The sequence below is a fragment of the Coregonus lavaretus genome, assembly GCF_964263955.1.
Source record: "Coregonus lavaretus genome assembly, chromosome: 7".
NCBI lineage: Eukaryota > Metazoa > Chordata > Actinopteri > Salmoniformes > Salmonidae > Coregonus > Coregonus lavaretus.
The window spans coordinates 25,294,781-25,312,380 of record NC_139994.1 but is presented as its reverse complement, the minus strand read 5'-3'; the positions used below and the strand labels follow the sequence as shown (position 1 = coordinate 25,312,380).

Here is a 17,600-nt window from a genome sequence, read left to right as displayed (position 1 = left end):
TTTTGTAAATTTAACCACAGGTAGCCATTTTGGTTCAACATAACTGTCATCAAGTGCATGAGGCTCATTACTACATTAATGTTCCTTCAAGTATGGTGGTTTACAGAGTGAAACTAGAAAATATCTACATGATGCATGTTGGTATGACACAGTCGGCATATTCAAATGGTAAAATGTCCTGCCCTTTCCTGATGGTTTCACATACTAGACAGACTGTTGCATGGTGCTTATTCAGTAAGGACAAGAGTCCCTAGAGAATTGAACTGTGACGATAGAGAACAGTCTCTTTTCTATTCATTACATTTCTATCTATAACACTAAGTGCGTTACAGATGTGCTCTACTGAATGAGCCCCAGTTGTCCAAAACCCAGATTGAAATGAAACTGCACCTGCTATTAAGGATGGGAACAAAAACACATACAACCAGCAGCTTTGCTGCATGCTTGGACCCCTAATAAGAGATTAGTTGGTCCTAGTTCAATTTTCCAGTTCAAGTTTAAACATCGTTCAAAACACATAAAAACCTTGGATTAAGGAGTTGTTTTCCAGACAGATAACACTCATACACCAATGGTTGTTATAGTCCTTTTTCCCCTCTCTTCGGGTTGGCTCATTCTTGATAACCACAGAACTTTCAGAGAACAAAGAAAATGTCCATTAGAAAACCTCAGCAATTGATATGTCTTGTGCTTTCGTTGTCGTTACATAGTGGTTTCTCAACTTCTCAAAGTCAATTTTGCTCTAAGAACAAAAATAAGTACATATATTCTATATGTACTGCTTTGTGATGCTCTTGCACAATTGATCTACAGTTATTCATTTTTCATCCATTCTGAGAAAAGTCTTCTTGGCTCCTCTGAATATAGACCACTACCACATTGCCCCTCCCCCTTTTCAATGAAGTACCTTCTCCGATATTGATACTTATCCTTTTCGTGTGTGATTTGAACTGTGCGTTATGCCTCGTTTTAGAACAGTCAATGCGGTAAATGTCCTATGGATAGGAGGACAAGAGGGAGAGGAGGTGCGGACTCCCCCTCCACAAGGCCAAAACAAGGAGGGGGTAAACAGTGGTCCGTCTAAGACAAAGAACATACCGAGTTTGCAAACAGGTCCTGTAGCACTAGTCTATACACAAGTCCATTTTCCTAAATGTGCTGCTATGGCAAGCACACATGCGTGAGTCCATATGCACATGTTCACCACCATCTTTATATGTATGTTTGCTTGCTCTCCCATGTGGTTGTCCCATGTAGTAGAGTTTGGTGTCGAACTGTTCACATGATGCCGTTGGTGAAGTACTGGAAGCCGTCGTAAAGCTTGGTGGTGATGGAGCGCATGGAGCCATCCACCATCTGCTCCACCAGCACCTGTAGCTGCTCCTCCGTCAGGCTCATGTGGAAACGTTCCTTCAGGTAGCGGATGGTGCTGGAGCCATGGAAGCAGGGTAGGTGAGAGCCTGGTGGGGGAGGAGAGAGGGGAGACCCAGGGAGAGGGAGTCAGAGGAGTTGCAATCCCAAGACCACAGAGAAACCGGGCAGATAGATAATGTTTATGGAAAAACACCACAACACACTGGTCATGCTAATATACCGTTTTAGCTAACAGTACCTTGCTGCATGATCTCCACTATTTGGACCACCTTCTCCATGTGTTTGCGAGCAGCTATCAGGCCCTGGAGCATCAGCATCTTGTAGTAGTTGAACATGTCTCCATCCAGGCCTCCCATCACCTGAGAGAACCACAGACAACAGAGGTTAGTCTTTACACATAAAAAACCAACAGGTTATGCAGGCTACTGCAGCTAACCAGCAAACTCGCTAATAGCATCTTTGAACACTAACAAATGTATGCATTTATGCAGTGAACATTTTGTGAGGTTTCTAGCTAGATTGTATGATCAATTCCACAGTGTTCTCCAGTTTACACTTATATGACAATGCAAATTCGCATGCAGTATAATTCATTTGACTCACATCCACAAATTCGCTGGTGAGCTTAAAAGCGGAGGTCTCAAAGCCCAGGTTCCTGGGCGAGCTGGACAGGATGAAGCCAAAGTCAATGTGGATTATGTGGCCCTCCGAGTCCAGGAGGATGTTTCCATTGTGTCTGGAGAAAGACAGAAAGGAGATAAGAGGGATAGGGGAACTGAGTAAAGGGTATAGGAATAGAGGAGAGGGTGGGATGTGGTAGTTGATATCAGACCACAAAAACTGTGTTTACACAGGCAGCCCAATTCTGACCTTCTGCCCAATTATTGGCAAAAGATCAGAATTGTGCAGCCTGTGTAAATGTAGCCAAACAGGCTCAAAGACAAAGGAAGCTAAGAGGGGAAATGGAACATGTGAGTAATGTAACGAGTGACACTGAAGAGGGGTGAAAAGGGAGGGCTGCCCACCTGTCTTTAACCTGCAGCAGGTAGCAGATGAGACTGTAGCCGGCGCAGCTCTCCACAAAGTTGCACTGGGCGGTGAGGAAGGCCTCGGTGGTGTAGCTGCCGTGCTCCTGCAGGAAGTAGTCCAGCAGAGACAGCTGGCTCTGCTTCCTCACCTGGAGCACAGAAACAGCATTTTGTATGAAATAGTAACAGACACAGTATTCCATTAGAAAAAGCTACCGACACGGCATTCCATTAGAATTAGCAACTGACACGAAATTCCAGTGCGTGATCAACCATTACTTAGATTATCAAAATCTTTCATCCCAAGAGGTACTGGATTACATAGCTAAACAACTCGGCTTGAAGTTATTGTTAGGCAACTTTGTCATGAGATTTCAAGTGCACAATTGGGTCCATCTCATTTTCTCTGCTCACCTGGGGCAGAGAGACAGCGTTCAGCACGGGCTCGATCATCCCGCTGTCCGATGACATCACCAGGATCTTATAGGGCTTGATCCACAGGGGGACGTGCTCCTGCTCCCAGATGGACTGGAGAGGAAAGGGGAGTAGTGGAGCGAATTAGTGATTGAATGAATGCTAATAAGAATAAATAATTCAGAGCATTTCTGTGGAATGGGACTCTACTGTGGAGAGTCAAGTACCTGTAGCTGGCTGAGCACCTGGAAGGCCAGTAGCTCTTGCCTCAGGTCGTCCCCACACTTCACGATGACCGACAGCAGCCGCCAGTTTGGCAGGTGACCGTAAGGGGAGCCCTCCCTTATCCGCCTGAGGGATGGAGAGAGCGGAAAGAAATAGTGAGACACAGCAAATGACTTTACAATGCCACAATGTGTTGTCTTCAATGCACTAAGTGGGACAGACATGTATCCTCGGGTGGGGGATTGTGTATGCCCATCCATTTTGTCTCTTCTAGTAATTACACTGCTCAAAAAAATAAAGGGAACACTTAAACAACACAATGTAACTCCAAGTCAATCACACTTCTGTGAAATCAAACTGTCCACTTAGGAAGCAACACTGATTGACAATATATTTCACATGCTGTTGTGCAAATGGAATAGACAACAGGTGGAAATTATAGGCAATTAGCTTGACACCCCCAATAAAGGAGTGGTTCTGCAGGTGGTGACCACAGACCACTTCTCAGTTCCTATGCTTCCTGGCTGATGTTTTGGTAGTGGTAGCATGAGACGGAGTCTACAACCCACACAAGTGGCTCAGGTAGTGCAGCTCATCCAGGATGGCACATCAATGCAAGCTGTGGCAAGAAGGTTTGCTGTGTCTGTCAGCGTAGTGTCCAGAGCATGGAGGCGCTACCAGGAGACAGGCCAGTACATCAGGAGACGTGGAGGAGGCCGTAGGAGGGCAACAACCCAGCAGCAGGACCGCTACCTCCGCCTTTGTGCAAGGAGGAGCACTGCCAGAGCCCTGCAAAATGACCTCCAGCAGGCCACAAATGTGCATGTGTCTGCTCAAACGGTCAGAAACAGACTCCATGAGGGTGGTATGAGGGCACGACGTCCATAGGTGGGGGTTGTGCTTACAGCCCAACACCGTGCAGGACGTTTGGCATTTGCCAGAGAACACCAAGATTGGCAAATTCGCCACTGGCGCCCTGTGCTCTTCACAGATGAAAGCAGGTTCACACTGAGCACATGTGACAGACGTGACAGAGTCTGGAGACGCCGTGGAGAACGTTCTGCTGCCTGCAACATCCTCCAGCATGACCGGTTTGGCGGTGGGTCAGTTATGGTGTGGGGTGGCATTTCTTTGGGGGGCTCGCCAGAGGTAGCCTGATCTTTCCATGTGCTCGCCAGAGGTAGCCTGACTGCCATTAGGTAACGAGATGAGATCATCAGACCCCTTGTGAGACCATATGCTGGTGCGGTTGGCCCTGGGTTCCTCCTAATGCAAGACAATGCTAGACCTCATGTGGCTGGAGTGTGTCAGCAGTTCCTGCAAGAGGAAGGCATTGATGCTATGGACTGGCCCGCCCGTTCCCCAGACCTGAATCCAATTGAGCACATCTGGGACATCATGTCTCGCTCCATCCACCAACGCCACGTTGCACCACAGACTGTCCAGGACTTGGCGGATGCTTTAGTCCAGGTCTGGGAGGAGATCCCTCAGGAGACCATCCGCCACCTCATCAGGAGCATGCCCAGGTGTTGTAGGGAGGTCATACAGGCACGTTGAGGCCACACACTACTGAGCCTCATTTTGACTTGTTTTAAGGACATTACATCAAAGTTGGATCAGCCTGTAGTGTGGTTTTCCACTTTAATTTTGAGTGTGACTCCAAATCCAGACCTCCATGGGTTGATACATTTGATTTCCATTGATTATTTTTGTGTGATTTTGTTGTCAGCACATTCAACTATGTAAAGAAAAAAGTATTTAATAAGATTATTTCATTCATTCAGATCTAGGATGTGTTATTTTAGTTTTCCCTTTATTTTTTTTGAGCAGTGTATATTTCTATATACCAATCACCCACCTGACTTTCTCCTGCCAGGGCTCCTTGAGCGCCACAGCGGACGGGTCCTCCGGATCTTTCCGGAACGTTGTGGGGGTGTGGGCCAGGTTCTCTGATAGACGTCGCCTAAGACAAAAGAAACATGCGGTTGTAAAACAGCTATCCAGACCAAAACTCTATAACAAGAAAGTCTTAAAGACAAACTACAAGCTAGCAGGGCAATTCTGTCAGGCAGTGACCCTGTACCTGATGTCGCCAGCGGCGATGAAGACAGGCTCCTTGCTCTCCGTGCTGGTGATGCTGTCCACAGAGAACTGGGAGATGTTGTCACTGCTACTGGTGTGGCCTTCTGGGAGCTGGAACCATAGAAGGACCCCAGAGTTAAAGTACATTCAAATCTGATTCACCTCCTCCTTCCCCAACAACCTAGTCATCAAAATGTGACTTAAAGTCAGACGGTGCCACCATGTGGTTGCCATGGGTACCTACCTCCACTTCCAACTTGCCGATATCATCCACGGCCCAGGCATCGTCGTCGTTGTCGTAGTTGGGCACGGTGGAGAAACTGCCGGCGCGCTGCTCGGCTGTGATGCCAACGCACTCCGGGAGGAGGTTGTCCACAGAGCGGGCGCTGCGGATGCATGTCTCCGGGATGCGCAGGGGAATGCCGGACGTCTCGAACCTCTCGCACTCCAGCACCTCCACGTAGATGATGTACGGGGCCTGAGAGGAAGGGGAGAATGAAGAGGTCACTGGAGTTCTAGACCTATTTTTGTAAGGTACATTTATGCAGGAAGTCCCATTGACAAAGAGCATTGGGGCCCACTCCATCTAAACTCCAGGCTCCTCAGGAAATAAATAACAAACGAACAAATGAGTTAACTAATTAATTGTGTCAAACTACTAGGCATTCTGGTCACCTTGTTTTTGGAGCCTGTTGTGTGTGTACCTCCTTATACATGTGTATTACAACAAGTTGCCTCACCTTATCTTTGGAGTTGAGCACCACGGCCTGTGTGTGGGGAATGCGCACCACGTGGTGGTCGAAGGCTGCAGTGGGCAGCCAGACGCGGGCTGGCAGCTTGTGGTTGAGCTGTGACAGCTCTGAGATGAGCTGCCAGGTCTTCTGCTCCTTGGTGGGCAGCGTGGCCAGCCGCTTTCCGATGCCCATCAGAGACTTGATGAACTCCCTCTGCAGCGTCAGGCGCAACGGCTACAGAGAGGAGGAGCGAGGTTAGGAGGAGGAGAGATGGTTAGAATCTAGATCAAGACAGATGTCTTTTTGTGTTCTGAAGACATTTACAACAAGCTACAGCAAATAACAAGTGGCACATCTTTTTTTTAGGGTCCTTCCTGGAATGACTGCACACACAAAAAAAAAAAGAGGCTGAGAAAGGAGGGAGGAAGATGGGTATGATGGGAATTGAAAGAAGGATGTTTTAGGAGCGGAATCTGAAGAGAAAACCAAGGGGAGGTATAAGACTAAGAATGCATGGGCACAGGGAGTAAGAAGCAAATAAATTAAATTCTGTCAACCCATTGCAGTACCTCATACCAGCACCAGAGATCAGTACCACAATGGTTAAAATGAGAGACTTGAGCGAAACCCAGATACCAAACAAGCTCTTGGGCCTTGGAGATGTTTAGTCAACTTATTTTGTCCAATATCTTCATATTTAAAGTATGAGCAATATTCAATACCATTATAGTAGGTCAAAGTACAAATCTAGGAAGTCCTTTGTTCTACAGTCCACCATTAAGGCTACTTTGAAATTAGATAACATCTCAATCATAAGGTTACTATATAAAAAAAGTACTTACATTTTGTTTTGTTATGGAAACAAGTTCCAATTAAGTAGGCTAACATATGGGACAGTTAACATTTTTGTTAAAATACTTAACACACAAGAAAAAAAGGTTAATTTGTTAGTTCTTAGTTAAAGGTAGACTCAGTGAAATGTATGTTGCCACGAGCAGCACCGCAGATATTGAGATGAGCGAGATAAAATACTTTGCTCACACAGTCGCACTGTTACAGCATGGTAGCCAAGGGACCAAAACAGCGGAGAAGTTGAGCCTCGCACTTCAACGCTCTTAGTTGTTGTGGAAATTGACCCACTATGCTGTTTACTTTCTGCATCTACGTCATCCCACTGAGTCTACCTTTAATACCAGGTAGGCCAATTTTTGCCACATGAACTACTGCCAGTGGCGTATTTGTTGCTTAGGACTACCATGTAAAATGTGTAAACGTGTGTAATTATGACTGACTTTGACTGACTCTCCTTCAGTAAAGGTTACTCCAGGTGTCTTTACATTTAGCTGAGTCTCCCCATTCCAAAACTCCCAGAAGCATTTTTCAAAAACATGAAGCAAGTTATCCGATTACAGAGAGAAAAACAACCCAAGGGGTTGAGACCATTGCACTACATGCCAATGTCCATACTTTTATACCACAAAGAAATCATGCCCAATGCATACATGTGCTAGTTGGTGTGGACATTGAAACAGAGCCTAGAGGTGGCGTTGACACACAGATTAGGGCTAGGGCTGTTGCGGTGACCTTATTACCGCCAGTCACGAGTCGTGACCGCAGTTAAATTCCCGTTGGTAAAGGTACTCCCAATCCAAAACTGCGCAAATGAACGGTGCTGATGGATAGCCTACCAAACTTGCTAATGGCCTGGAACTCAGTGCTCTATTGTCCCTCTAATCACATCATGATTTAATTTGAATAATCTGAATGATGAGGACAAATAATTATGGGAGTTACAGTTCCTGTTCCGAAATGGACACGGGAAAGCCCCGGACCCAATATGCATACATTTTTAAAACCTCTCCCGAAAGGACAACTGGTCTGATCCGAGTGAGGGAAGCAGCAGAAAAGCCAATTGTTTTGCTACTTTATTCAACCGGACCCATGGGAGGGGAGAGAGCGAGAGCGAGGCTGTTAGGGAGTGGAGGCCGTTCGGTGTGTGTGTGAATGTATGAGTAAGCACCATGAGCCTGAGAGAGAGACCGCAACCACTGTTAACTTCTTGGTAGTTATTTATCATCCAATCCGATTATTCAGTACCTGTCTTGACTCAAACTGAGAGAAGCTAGCTAACTCGGCTAATTGAGCCTAGCCATAACATTACTGCGCTTTTCACCGTCCTACCGTTAGCCTACACATAACTCCACTCAGACTATAGCGTAAATAGCAGCATACCCGTTGGCTTTTGGTCGTTGTAGCCTCTCATTTCACTTTTAATTCCATCTTCCATTGATTAGATCTCCCCCTCTCCAAATCATCAATATATAGAGTTGCATCATGCAGCCCTTTATGTTTTGATTTCTAAGACATTCCCTGGTTTATAAGCCTATCACAACTAAATCAATAATGGATTTTATTGTGATGGCTATATTAAAAATGTACTTTGACTTTTTAAAATCTAGATGTTCCAAAAGCGCGCTAAACATGTTTATGTATAATTAACGGTCAATTACCGTGAGACCGGCAGTCATTTGCATGACAATTACCGCCTGCCAAAATTTCATGACCGCCACAGCCCTAGTTAGGCCTATTCAAAACCACAGATTTTCCAGGACGAGGAACCTGTATTTCATAGCATTTCCTTGGTCTTTTTGTGTTGACAGGCAAACCAAGCAGCTTCCTTAGCATTCTACTTTTGTAGTCAAATGTCAAAATGCCTTTCCTGTGAAGAAGTGTATTTTCTGGATCATGACCAAACGTCATGACTTCCTGACATTACTTCCAGAGTGGACAGGACGTTCTGTTGAGGAAGGGTCCCCGAGTGTTACTGGGATTGGATTTCCCTATTCAAAACAACTGATTCTGGACCCATGCTTAACGAGGCAAAATAATTGGTGTTCCAAGTGGCTGGGTAACACTTCCCAAAATGTAATTCATAGATTTGAAAAGGTAGAGTGGATATCTGCTCTATCATATAGAGTCGAGTCCTGTTAGGGCTGGCACATTTACCGTATACACATTTGTTTTACCTTTATTTAACTAGGCAAGTCAGTTAAGAACATATTCTTATTTACAATGGACAGCCTACACCAGCCAAACCCAGATGACGCTGGGCCAATTCTGCGCCGCCCTATGGGACTCCCAATCACAGCAAGTTGTGATACAGCCTGGAATCGAACCAGGGGGTCTGTAGTGACGCCTCAAGCACTGAGATGCAGTGCCTTAGACCACTGCGTCACTCGGTTATGGATGAAGCCGGCACAAGAATAAAATAACCCATCTTTTTTTTTGTGGAACAACTGTTCATGGACTCAACAACATGATGAAACTTTGCTCCTTGCTGAAACAAGCAAGGTGTTGTAGCAAACGAGTCTTCTGCTCTATTGCACTACATTGTAAAGTGCAAGGGTGACAATATACACTACATTACCAAAAGTATGTAGACACCTGCTTGTCAAATATCTCATTACAAAATCGTGGGCATGTTGGAAGATGTTGGAACATTGCTGCGGGTACTTGCTTCTACTCAACCACAAGAGCATTCGTGAGGTCGGGCACTGATGTTGGGCGATTAGGCCTGGCTCGCAGTCAGCGTTCCAATTCATCCCAAAGGTGTTCGATGGGGTTGAGGACAGGGCTCTGTGCAGGCCAGTCAAGTTCTTCCACACCGATCTCAACAAACCATTTCTGTACAGACCTCGCTTTGTGCACAGGGGCATTGTCATGCTGAAACAGGAAAGGGCCTTCCCCAAACTGTTGCCACAAAGTTGGAAGCACAGAATCGTCTAGAATGTCATTGTATGCTGTAGCGTTAAGATTTCCCTTCACTGGAACTAAAGGGCTTAGCCCGAACATTGAAAAACAGCCCCAGACCATTATTCATCCTCCACCAAACTTTACAGTTGGCACTATGCATTTGGGCAGGTAGCGTTCTCCTGGCATCCGCCAAACCTAGATTAGTCCGTCGGACTGCCAAATGGTGAAGCATGATTCATCACTCCAGAGAACGCGTTTCCACTGGTCCAGAGTCCAATGGCGGTGAGCTTTACACCACTCCAGCCGACACTTGGCATTGCGGATGGTGATCTTAGGCTTGTGTGCAGCTGCTCGGCCATGGGAACCCACTTCACGTTGCTTCCAGAGGCAGTTTGGAACCCGAAGACAGACTATTTTTATGCGCCATGCGCTTCAGCACTCGCCGGTCTCGTTCAGTGAGCTTGTGTGGCCTACCACTTTGCGGCTGAGCCGTTGTTGCTCCTAGACGTTTCCACTTCACAATAACAGTACTTACAGTTTACCGGGGAAGCTCTAGCAGGGCAGGAATTTGACAAACTGACTTGTTGGAAAGGTGGCATCCTATGACGGTGCCACGTTGAAAGTCACTGAGCTCTTCAGTAAGGTCATTCTACTGCCATGGTTTGTCTATGGAGATCACATGGCTGTGCTCGATTTTATACACCTGTCAGCAACACGTGTGGCTGAAATAGCCAAATCCACTAATTTGAAGGGGTGTCCACATACTTTTGTATATATAGTGTATTTGACCGCAACTGGATCCAAATAACTGAAAATGTAATTCTCATGCTGATTAGATTTTCAAATATGTAATGCATTTCAGGAGTCTAGCCTAAAATGAGCAATTAGCTGTAGGATACTTTCCGGAATGTACCTGTATAGACAGTAACTGCTCACCCAATAGACATGTAACCAAAGTACACGTTGCTGATGACAACTGCCTTGGGGATAGAGTCGACAGGGAGACCGAGCCTGAGGCTTGGGTTACCTGCAGAACACAACAAGGTGTGGCAGAAATGCATTTTCTCTGTGTGCATGTACGTCAGCAGTAGAGCAGACGTCCTTTGCACTTGTTGTCCAGGTGATTGTTGAACACAGGGCGACGTGTTAGAATACCATTTTGTAAGGGCGGAGCTAAAATCGGGTGACAACGCATAGCTCCTCTGTACTAGCCTATCTGATGAGGAAGTCAGTCTAAAGACCTACAACTGATTTTACAGCAGTCAAATCAATGTTGAGGCATTTGCCTGCCACCGAACGTCTTTATGTTCAAGTGAATAATGCTGGGCCCGACATTGATGCTTGACCGAACGGATAAGTAAAAAATAATAAATCACGCTAAAAATCAAACAATTATGCTACCCCAATCAGAATTTGATCAAAGTGTCCTCTGTTATTGTAGGCCTACAGGCACGAGTGGTCTTTCAATCATGCAGTCGCAATATGTGTTTTTGAGATCAAAGCGAGACTAGCTCCACGTGAACATGTTGATATTGATTGGTAGTTAGTGAGCTATTTACCCAGTTATAGCCAATTTTTGGTCAGCAATGAAAATCTTGGAAAAGTCATGGTGTGTCCATCACCTGCATGTGTTCAAGTGGGTAGTTGCCAGAGGAGAGAGGGGGTGAGAGACATTGCGCAGCAGGTAAAATAATGATATCGCCTATAGACTAACTAGATAGCCATTTCAAAACATAGTGAGTGGCTGGTTCTCGCTAGTTAACTATTAGCATGTATTAATGTCATTGTCATGTCAGATGTCCTGTATCCAGATAAACTTTCCACCGGCACTCACGTATAACCGCAAATGGCCGACATGCAGTTGATACAGGTGTGTTGATGAAACCAATATTGCATACTCCGGTTGTAAAACAGTCTCTCAAACGCTCAGAATTTGCTAGGATTCTCCTCTATTCAATACTGGCCATGTAATTCTGACATATATATACACACACATATATATACACACACACACACACTACTGTTCAAAAGTTTGGGGTCACTTAGAAATGTCCTTGTTTTCAAAAGAAAAGCAATTTTTCGTCCATTAAAATAACATCAAATTGATCAGAAATACAGTGTAATACGCGCTTTCTATTCTGGTTAGAGCGCTGTTCTGTGAAGGGAGTAGTACACAGCGTTGTACAAGATCTTCAGTTTCTTGGCATTTCTCGCATGGAATAGCCTTCATTTCTCAGAACAAGAATAGACTGACGAGTTTCAGAAGAAAGTTGTTTGTTTCTGGCCATTTTGAGCCTGTAATCGAACCCACAATTGCTGATGCACCAGATACTCAACTAGTCTCAAGAAGGCCAGTTTTATTGCTCCTTTAAAATCAGCACAACAGTTTTCAGCTGTGCTAACATAATTGCAAAATGGTTTTCTAATGATCAATTAGCCTTTTAAAATGATAAACTTGGATTAGCAAACACAACGTGCCATTGGAACACAGGACAGATGGTTGCTGATAATTGGCCTCTGTACGCCTATGTAGACATTCCATAAAAAATCTGCCGCTTCCAGCTACAACATTAACAATGTCTACACTGTATTTCTGATCAATTTGATGTTATTTTAAAAATGGACAAAGAAAATGCTTTTCTTTCAAAAACAAGGACATTTCTAAGTGACCCCAAACTTTTGAACGGTAGTGTATATAGAAACAGAAATAATTTGTGTAAAGCGACAGCTGCATCTGTAGTTAAACTGCTCATGTATGTTTACATTGAATCCCACTCTGGGGGGGAAATGGTGCTATCTGAATCCACCACAGTGCCCCAGCCCGGCGGCTATGTTGCCAAGACGACGCGAGGTGGGCAGGAAGAGGGAAGTATTGTGGCGGAGAGGGCATACCTGGGCACTGACAGCTGAGCCCAGACTGTAAACAAAAAAGGGCTGTAATGCAACACCCACCCAATCTGCACTGCGGGGGTGGTCCCACTCACATTACAGCGCGGCTCAAAATTGTGGACATATTTCACAGCATTCTTCTTCCTCTTCACTGTGATTGGTGCCTCTTGGTTTTTCCTCACTGTTGCAATCCAGCCAGAGGCCAAGTAAAAAGATCAAAACAAAATTAGTCAGGTCAGTCCTTAGGCCAATAACCAGGACTAACAAGATGGCGTGTGAAGCCTTATCAATAAGGACTATCAGTACAGTATTTATTATCAAAGCAAAATGGACTGCTTGGCATCCAACTAGTGATCACTGTGTACTAATACGACAGAGTTTCTAAACCCAGAGGCGCAACACGCGAGACTTCCCATAATGCTTGCGAAGCAGACTCAGCAGACCAGACCAGGGTTTGGTAAGTTAACCCTCCTATTATGTTGTGGGTCAATTTGACCCGTTTCCACTTTTGCGTTGTCTAAAATACTAGTTAACCACTCTTTTTCGCCATGAAATTACATGACTTTTCCTCATTTAGGGTCATGAACCTAACTGCAAAATGTGGACACACTGATGTGTTGTGGAATGTCTGTGTACATTTTGTATACAAACATGATGTTGTGGGTCATTTTGACCCGGAGGCTTTCATGTGTATATATATTTGCACAGGTGCAAAACAAAAAAGTGTCTTTGATTTATTTTGTTTTGACTGGTCCTGGTTGCACTTTTAGAATTGTGTTTGGGTTAAAAAGGGCTTTCCCAAGCTTCTCCTCAGTGTGAGAGCAGCAGGTCCCTGACACAGACACTCAAAAATGAGCTCCAAAAGATTTTCAATCAATGAAGTCTTATCACAAATTCTGGACTGTGACAGTGAAAAAGAAGAAGAGGTTTCAGAGACAGAGGATATTTCAGAGATAGAGGACAATGCTGTTGATGATCCAGATTTTGTCTTCATTGAAGAGGATTCAGAGGAGGAGTCTGCCGTACCATCCCCTACATCAGATGAGAGACAGAGCATGCAACAAGCATCATCAAGAGAAGAGAAGACATGGAAGTCTAAAGATGGTCATATTGAATGGTCACCGTCACCACAACGAGGTCAAGGTAGACTCTCAGCTTCCAATGTAATAAAAATGGTTCCAGGACCTACACGATTTGCTGTCACTCGAGTCCATGACATACAATCAGCTTTTGAGCTCTTTTTACCCCAAGCAATAGAGAAGATTGTTCTGGACATGACCAACTTGGAGGGGAGCCGTGTGTTTCAAGAGAACTGGAAGCCACTGGATCGGATTGACTTGCATGCATACATTGGATTGCTCATATTAGCTGGAGTCTACCGGTCAAACGGAGAAGCAACGGCCAGCCTGTGGAATGAAGAGAATGGAAGGCCAATATTTCGGGCAACAATGTCTCTACAAGAATTCCACATAATTTCTCGGGTGATTCGCTTTGATAACCGTGATACCAGACCGGGTCGACGTGAAAGAGACAAACTAGCTGCAATCAGAGATGTATGGGATAAATGGGTGGAAATTCTACCGTTACTGTACAATCCCAGTCCTCATGTTACAGTTGATGAACGCCTTGTTCCATTCAGAGGACGTTGTCCCTTCAGACAGTATATGCCAAACAAGCCTGCAAAATGTGGCATCAAAATATGGGCAGCATGTGATGCCACATCAAGCTATGCATGGAATATGCAAGTTTACACTGGGAAGCCACCCGGCGGAGTGCCTGAGAAAAACCAGGGGATGCGGGTGGTGCTGGACATGAGTGAAGGGCTGCAAGGTCATAACATCACGTGTGACAACTTCTTCACATCCTACCGCCTTGGTGTTGAACTACAGAAGAGAAAGCTGACCATGGTTGGAACAATCAGAAAAAACAAACCTGAACTTCCCAGTGAGCTTCTGAAAATGCAGGGCAGAACTGTGCATTCCTCTAAATTTGCTTTCTCTGAAAATGCAACTGTTGTTTCATACTGCCCAAAGAAGAACAAGAATGTTCTTGTAATGAGCACAATGCACAAAGATGCATCGCTGAGTGCAAGAGAGGACATCAAGCCACAAATAAAACTGGACTACAATTCCACCAAAGGAGGAGTTGACAATTTGGATAAAGTCACAGCAACATATAGTTGTCAGCGCATGACTGCCCGCTGGCCTTTGGTGATTTTCTACAACATTGTGGATGTGTCTGCTTACAATGCCTATGTCCTGTGGACTGAAATCAACCAGCAATGGAATGGTGGCAAATTGTACCGACGCCGGCTTTTCCTAGAGGAGCTCGGCAAAGCTCTCATCACTCCCAAGATCCAGAGGAGAGTCCGGCCTCCTCGGTCGACAGCAGCTGCATCTGCCGTCCAGAAAATTCAAGCTGGACCATCAACACATGCCTCCAATCAACCAGAAATGGATCCAGTGGATACAGGCAGTGGCAAGAAACGGAAAAGATGCCAGCTCTGCCCCCCTCGACAAGACAGTAAAACAAGCACCACTTGTGTAGAATGCAATAAATACATCTGCAGAAAGCACACACACACATTGTGTTCAACATGTAGAGAGAAAGACTGAAGGGATAATATGGACCAATAGGGGGGGAAAAAACCTACTTGGGGAAACTGAAAAATCTTGTTTGTGAGAAAGGAAATATGTTTAACAAATAGTTCTTAAATATTGTTTAAAAAAAATAAAAAGTATTGTATTTCTTCTTTCTGAAATGTCTGATAAGACAAAATAAAGTTGTTTCTGTTTTTACTTAATTCTTTGACTGTCTTGAGTGTGTTTAAACTGTGCGGGTCAATTTGACCCGTAACATAATGGATGTCATTTTTTTTCCAGCAAAGCACAAGGGTTAATGGGAGAAGTGAAAAATGTATTCTTAGTTGTTAAGTTTCTCGAAATCTAAATGCAACACAGATTCAAGCTAGGCTTAAGTAGCGGAAACTGTCATTACTACAACCTCATGAAAGTGACAGGTTTTTATTTGACAAAAACTTTGATATAAAGTTGTTTTTGTTGAAAATAAAAACCTGTCACTTTCATTAGGTTGTAGTAATGACAGTTTCCGCTACTTAAGCCTAGCTTGAATCTATGTGCCTTTGATTTGACGGCCTAAACGACCGTTAAACCCGACGATGTGTTTCTGCACATGAGCTTAGCTAGCTAACGTTGCCAAAACATCACTTACAAGCGTGATCGGGGATTTCTATTGGAGAAGCAGTTTCTGCCCATCTTTGCTAATACATCCTAAAGAGCAAAGTCAATAAAGCGAAGTGCCCTTGAACTCCTTTGGGCTGTTGGTTGCATTCTGTGGATTGTTAATGTGCTCCACCTGCCCTACAGGATTCTTCACAGCACAGACACAGATTAAACAGGGATCACTGGCCACAACAACATCAGCAGGGAGGTTTGATGCAGGCATACGTGGGGAAGGGAGGGGAGGAAAACAGAGTGAGGGAGAGCGAAAGAGAAGGAGAGGAGATTAGCTGAGAGAGGGATGGGTAGAGGATTTTTAAAAAGGATGACAAAAACAGGCACAAAAAACAGAATAGAGAGAGGTGAGAGAGAGACTAGAGGTGAGAGGAAACATTGGTAGTAGGGAGAAAATGCATAACACAGCAAGATGCCTGGGAGAGTCCAATAAATCGTTGAACGAGGGGAGAGGGACCGTCTTTCTGCTATAGTTCAGGACCTTGTCCCATCTAAAACTACCCAATTTGATTTCTCATAAAATAACTGATCCCCAGAAGGTTGCAAGCCAGACAATCAGTGAGACCGAGAGAAAGGCCAGACAAGAGGAAGCAGAAAACTTCCACCAGAACCATATCGCTCGTCAACACTGACACAAATCCTGCCCCAACACAAACATGCTCACAATAGCATCTGCTAAACAATCTAATGTCTGCAATGATAGAAAGTGACCAATTTTTTCACCAAGCTCTCCATTCGAGAGGGACCCACCCTCAACCTCACTCTGACACCAGCTGCAGAGCAATCTGGCTGAGACGTCCAGCCAAAAAGGAGAGGGAGGACACTGCACGCCCAAAACAATAGGGAGGGAACTCTGGAGATGTGGGACAGATGCTACCTAACCCCACCCCCTTCTTTATTAGTTAGACTGAGGGTAGTCTGGCTAGACCATAGAAAGAGCTGGAATAACACTCTTCAATGTCCAAAACTCGTACTCCTGGGATCCCAAAGAATGTTCAATTTTGACAGAACAGTTTTTGCACAAGTAATATTATTGTGAGACATGGAAGATGAGCCTGCAAGTCGCAAGCAAACGCTGCACCTGCGAATAATAAAAAGTATTGCTGACTCAGCACACTTCAGCATGGCTGATCCAAGCTTCCCTTGCTGAATCCCACAGTGTTCTGTAGGACAACCATTTACTACTGACACACAGATGGAGAAAAACTTGGTATTCAGGTTACTCAGGGTTTCCTGTGCTTTATCATCCATAGGGACTATAAAAGAGAACATGTATGCAACAGGCCTACTATTAAAGATTAAAAACGTACAAAGACATTCTATACTCTACAACTCTGATCCCACTCTCCCTTCCCTCTTTTTGTATGACAAAATATGTTAAAAAAGGTACTCACCTCATCGTAGCCGCTTTCCACCTTGGGGTTGCTGGCTGTTCTCCTGAGGCTACTCCCCAGGCTTGTGCAATGCGTGGCGTCCGACTTGGATCGCTGATGTGTCCGCTTGGAAGGCGAGAGGTAGGCATCGGCAGGGATGATTTGGCTGTCGGGGGCCGGGGGCGGCTCCACGGTGTGCCGCTGGTGGTGTCGAATGTGGGCAACGTCCCGCAGCCCAGGGCTGGCGTCCGCAGCACCGGCGGGACCCACACCTTTAGAAGCTGAGTGGGGCTTTAGTTCGTCTGAGAGGATTAGCTTGCGCAGCTTGGTGCCGCGCGAGTGGCGCTGGGTAGAGATGTGCATGTCGGAGGAGTAGGCGCCGAGCAGCCATGCCGTCTGCAGGGAGAAGGCAATGCTCTGGCGGCAGCGGTGCACCACGTAGGGCCGGATGGCGTCGCCCATATCCTCGTCCAT

At 45.3% G+C, this 17,600-nt stretch overlaps 1 protein-coding gene across 1 annotated transcript; it reads right to left on the bottom strand.

Moving 5' to 3' along the window:
* Window positions 1-1,278: 1,278 nt before the first annotated feature.
* LOC311132458 (phosphatidylinositol 4-kinase beta-like) lies at window positions 1,279-17,600 on the bottom strand (the record flags this gene model as incomplete). The annotated part of the gene is made up of 11 exons (XM_084165745.1): window positions 1,279-1,460; window positions 1,613-1,733; window positions 1,978-2,110; window positions 2,400-2,551; window positions 2,817-2,930; window positions 3,044-3,167; window positions 4,900-5,004; window positions 5,125-5,234; window positions 5,368-5,601; window positions 5,864-6,091; window positions 17,148-17,600. 11 exons carry the CDS (start codon window positions 17,598-17,600, stop codon window positions 1,279-1,281), a joined length of 1,956 nt encoding a protein of 651 aa, XP_084021871.1.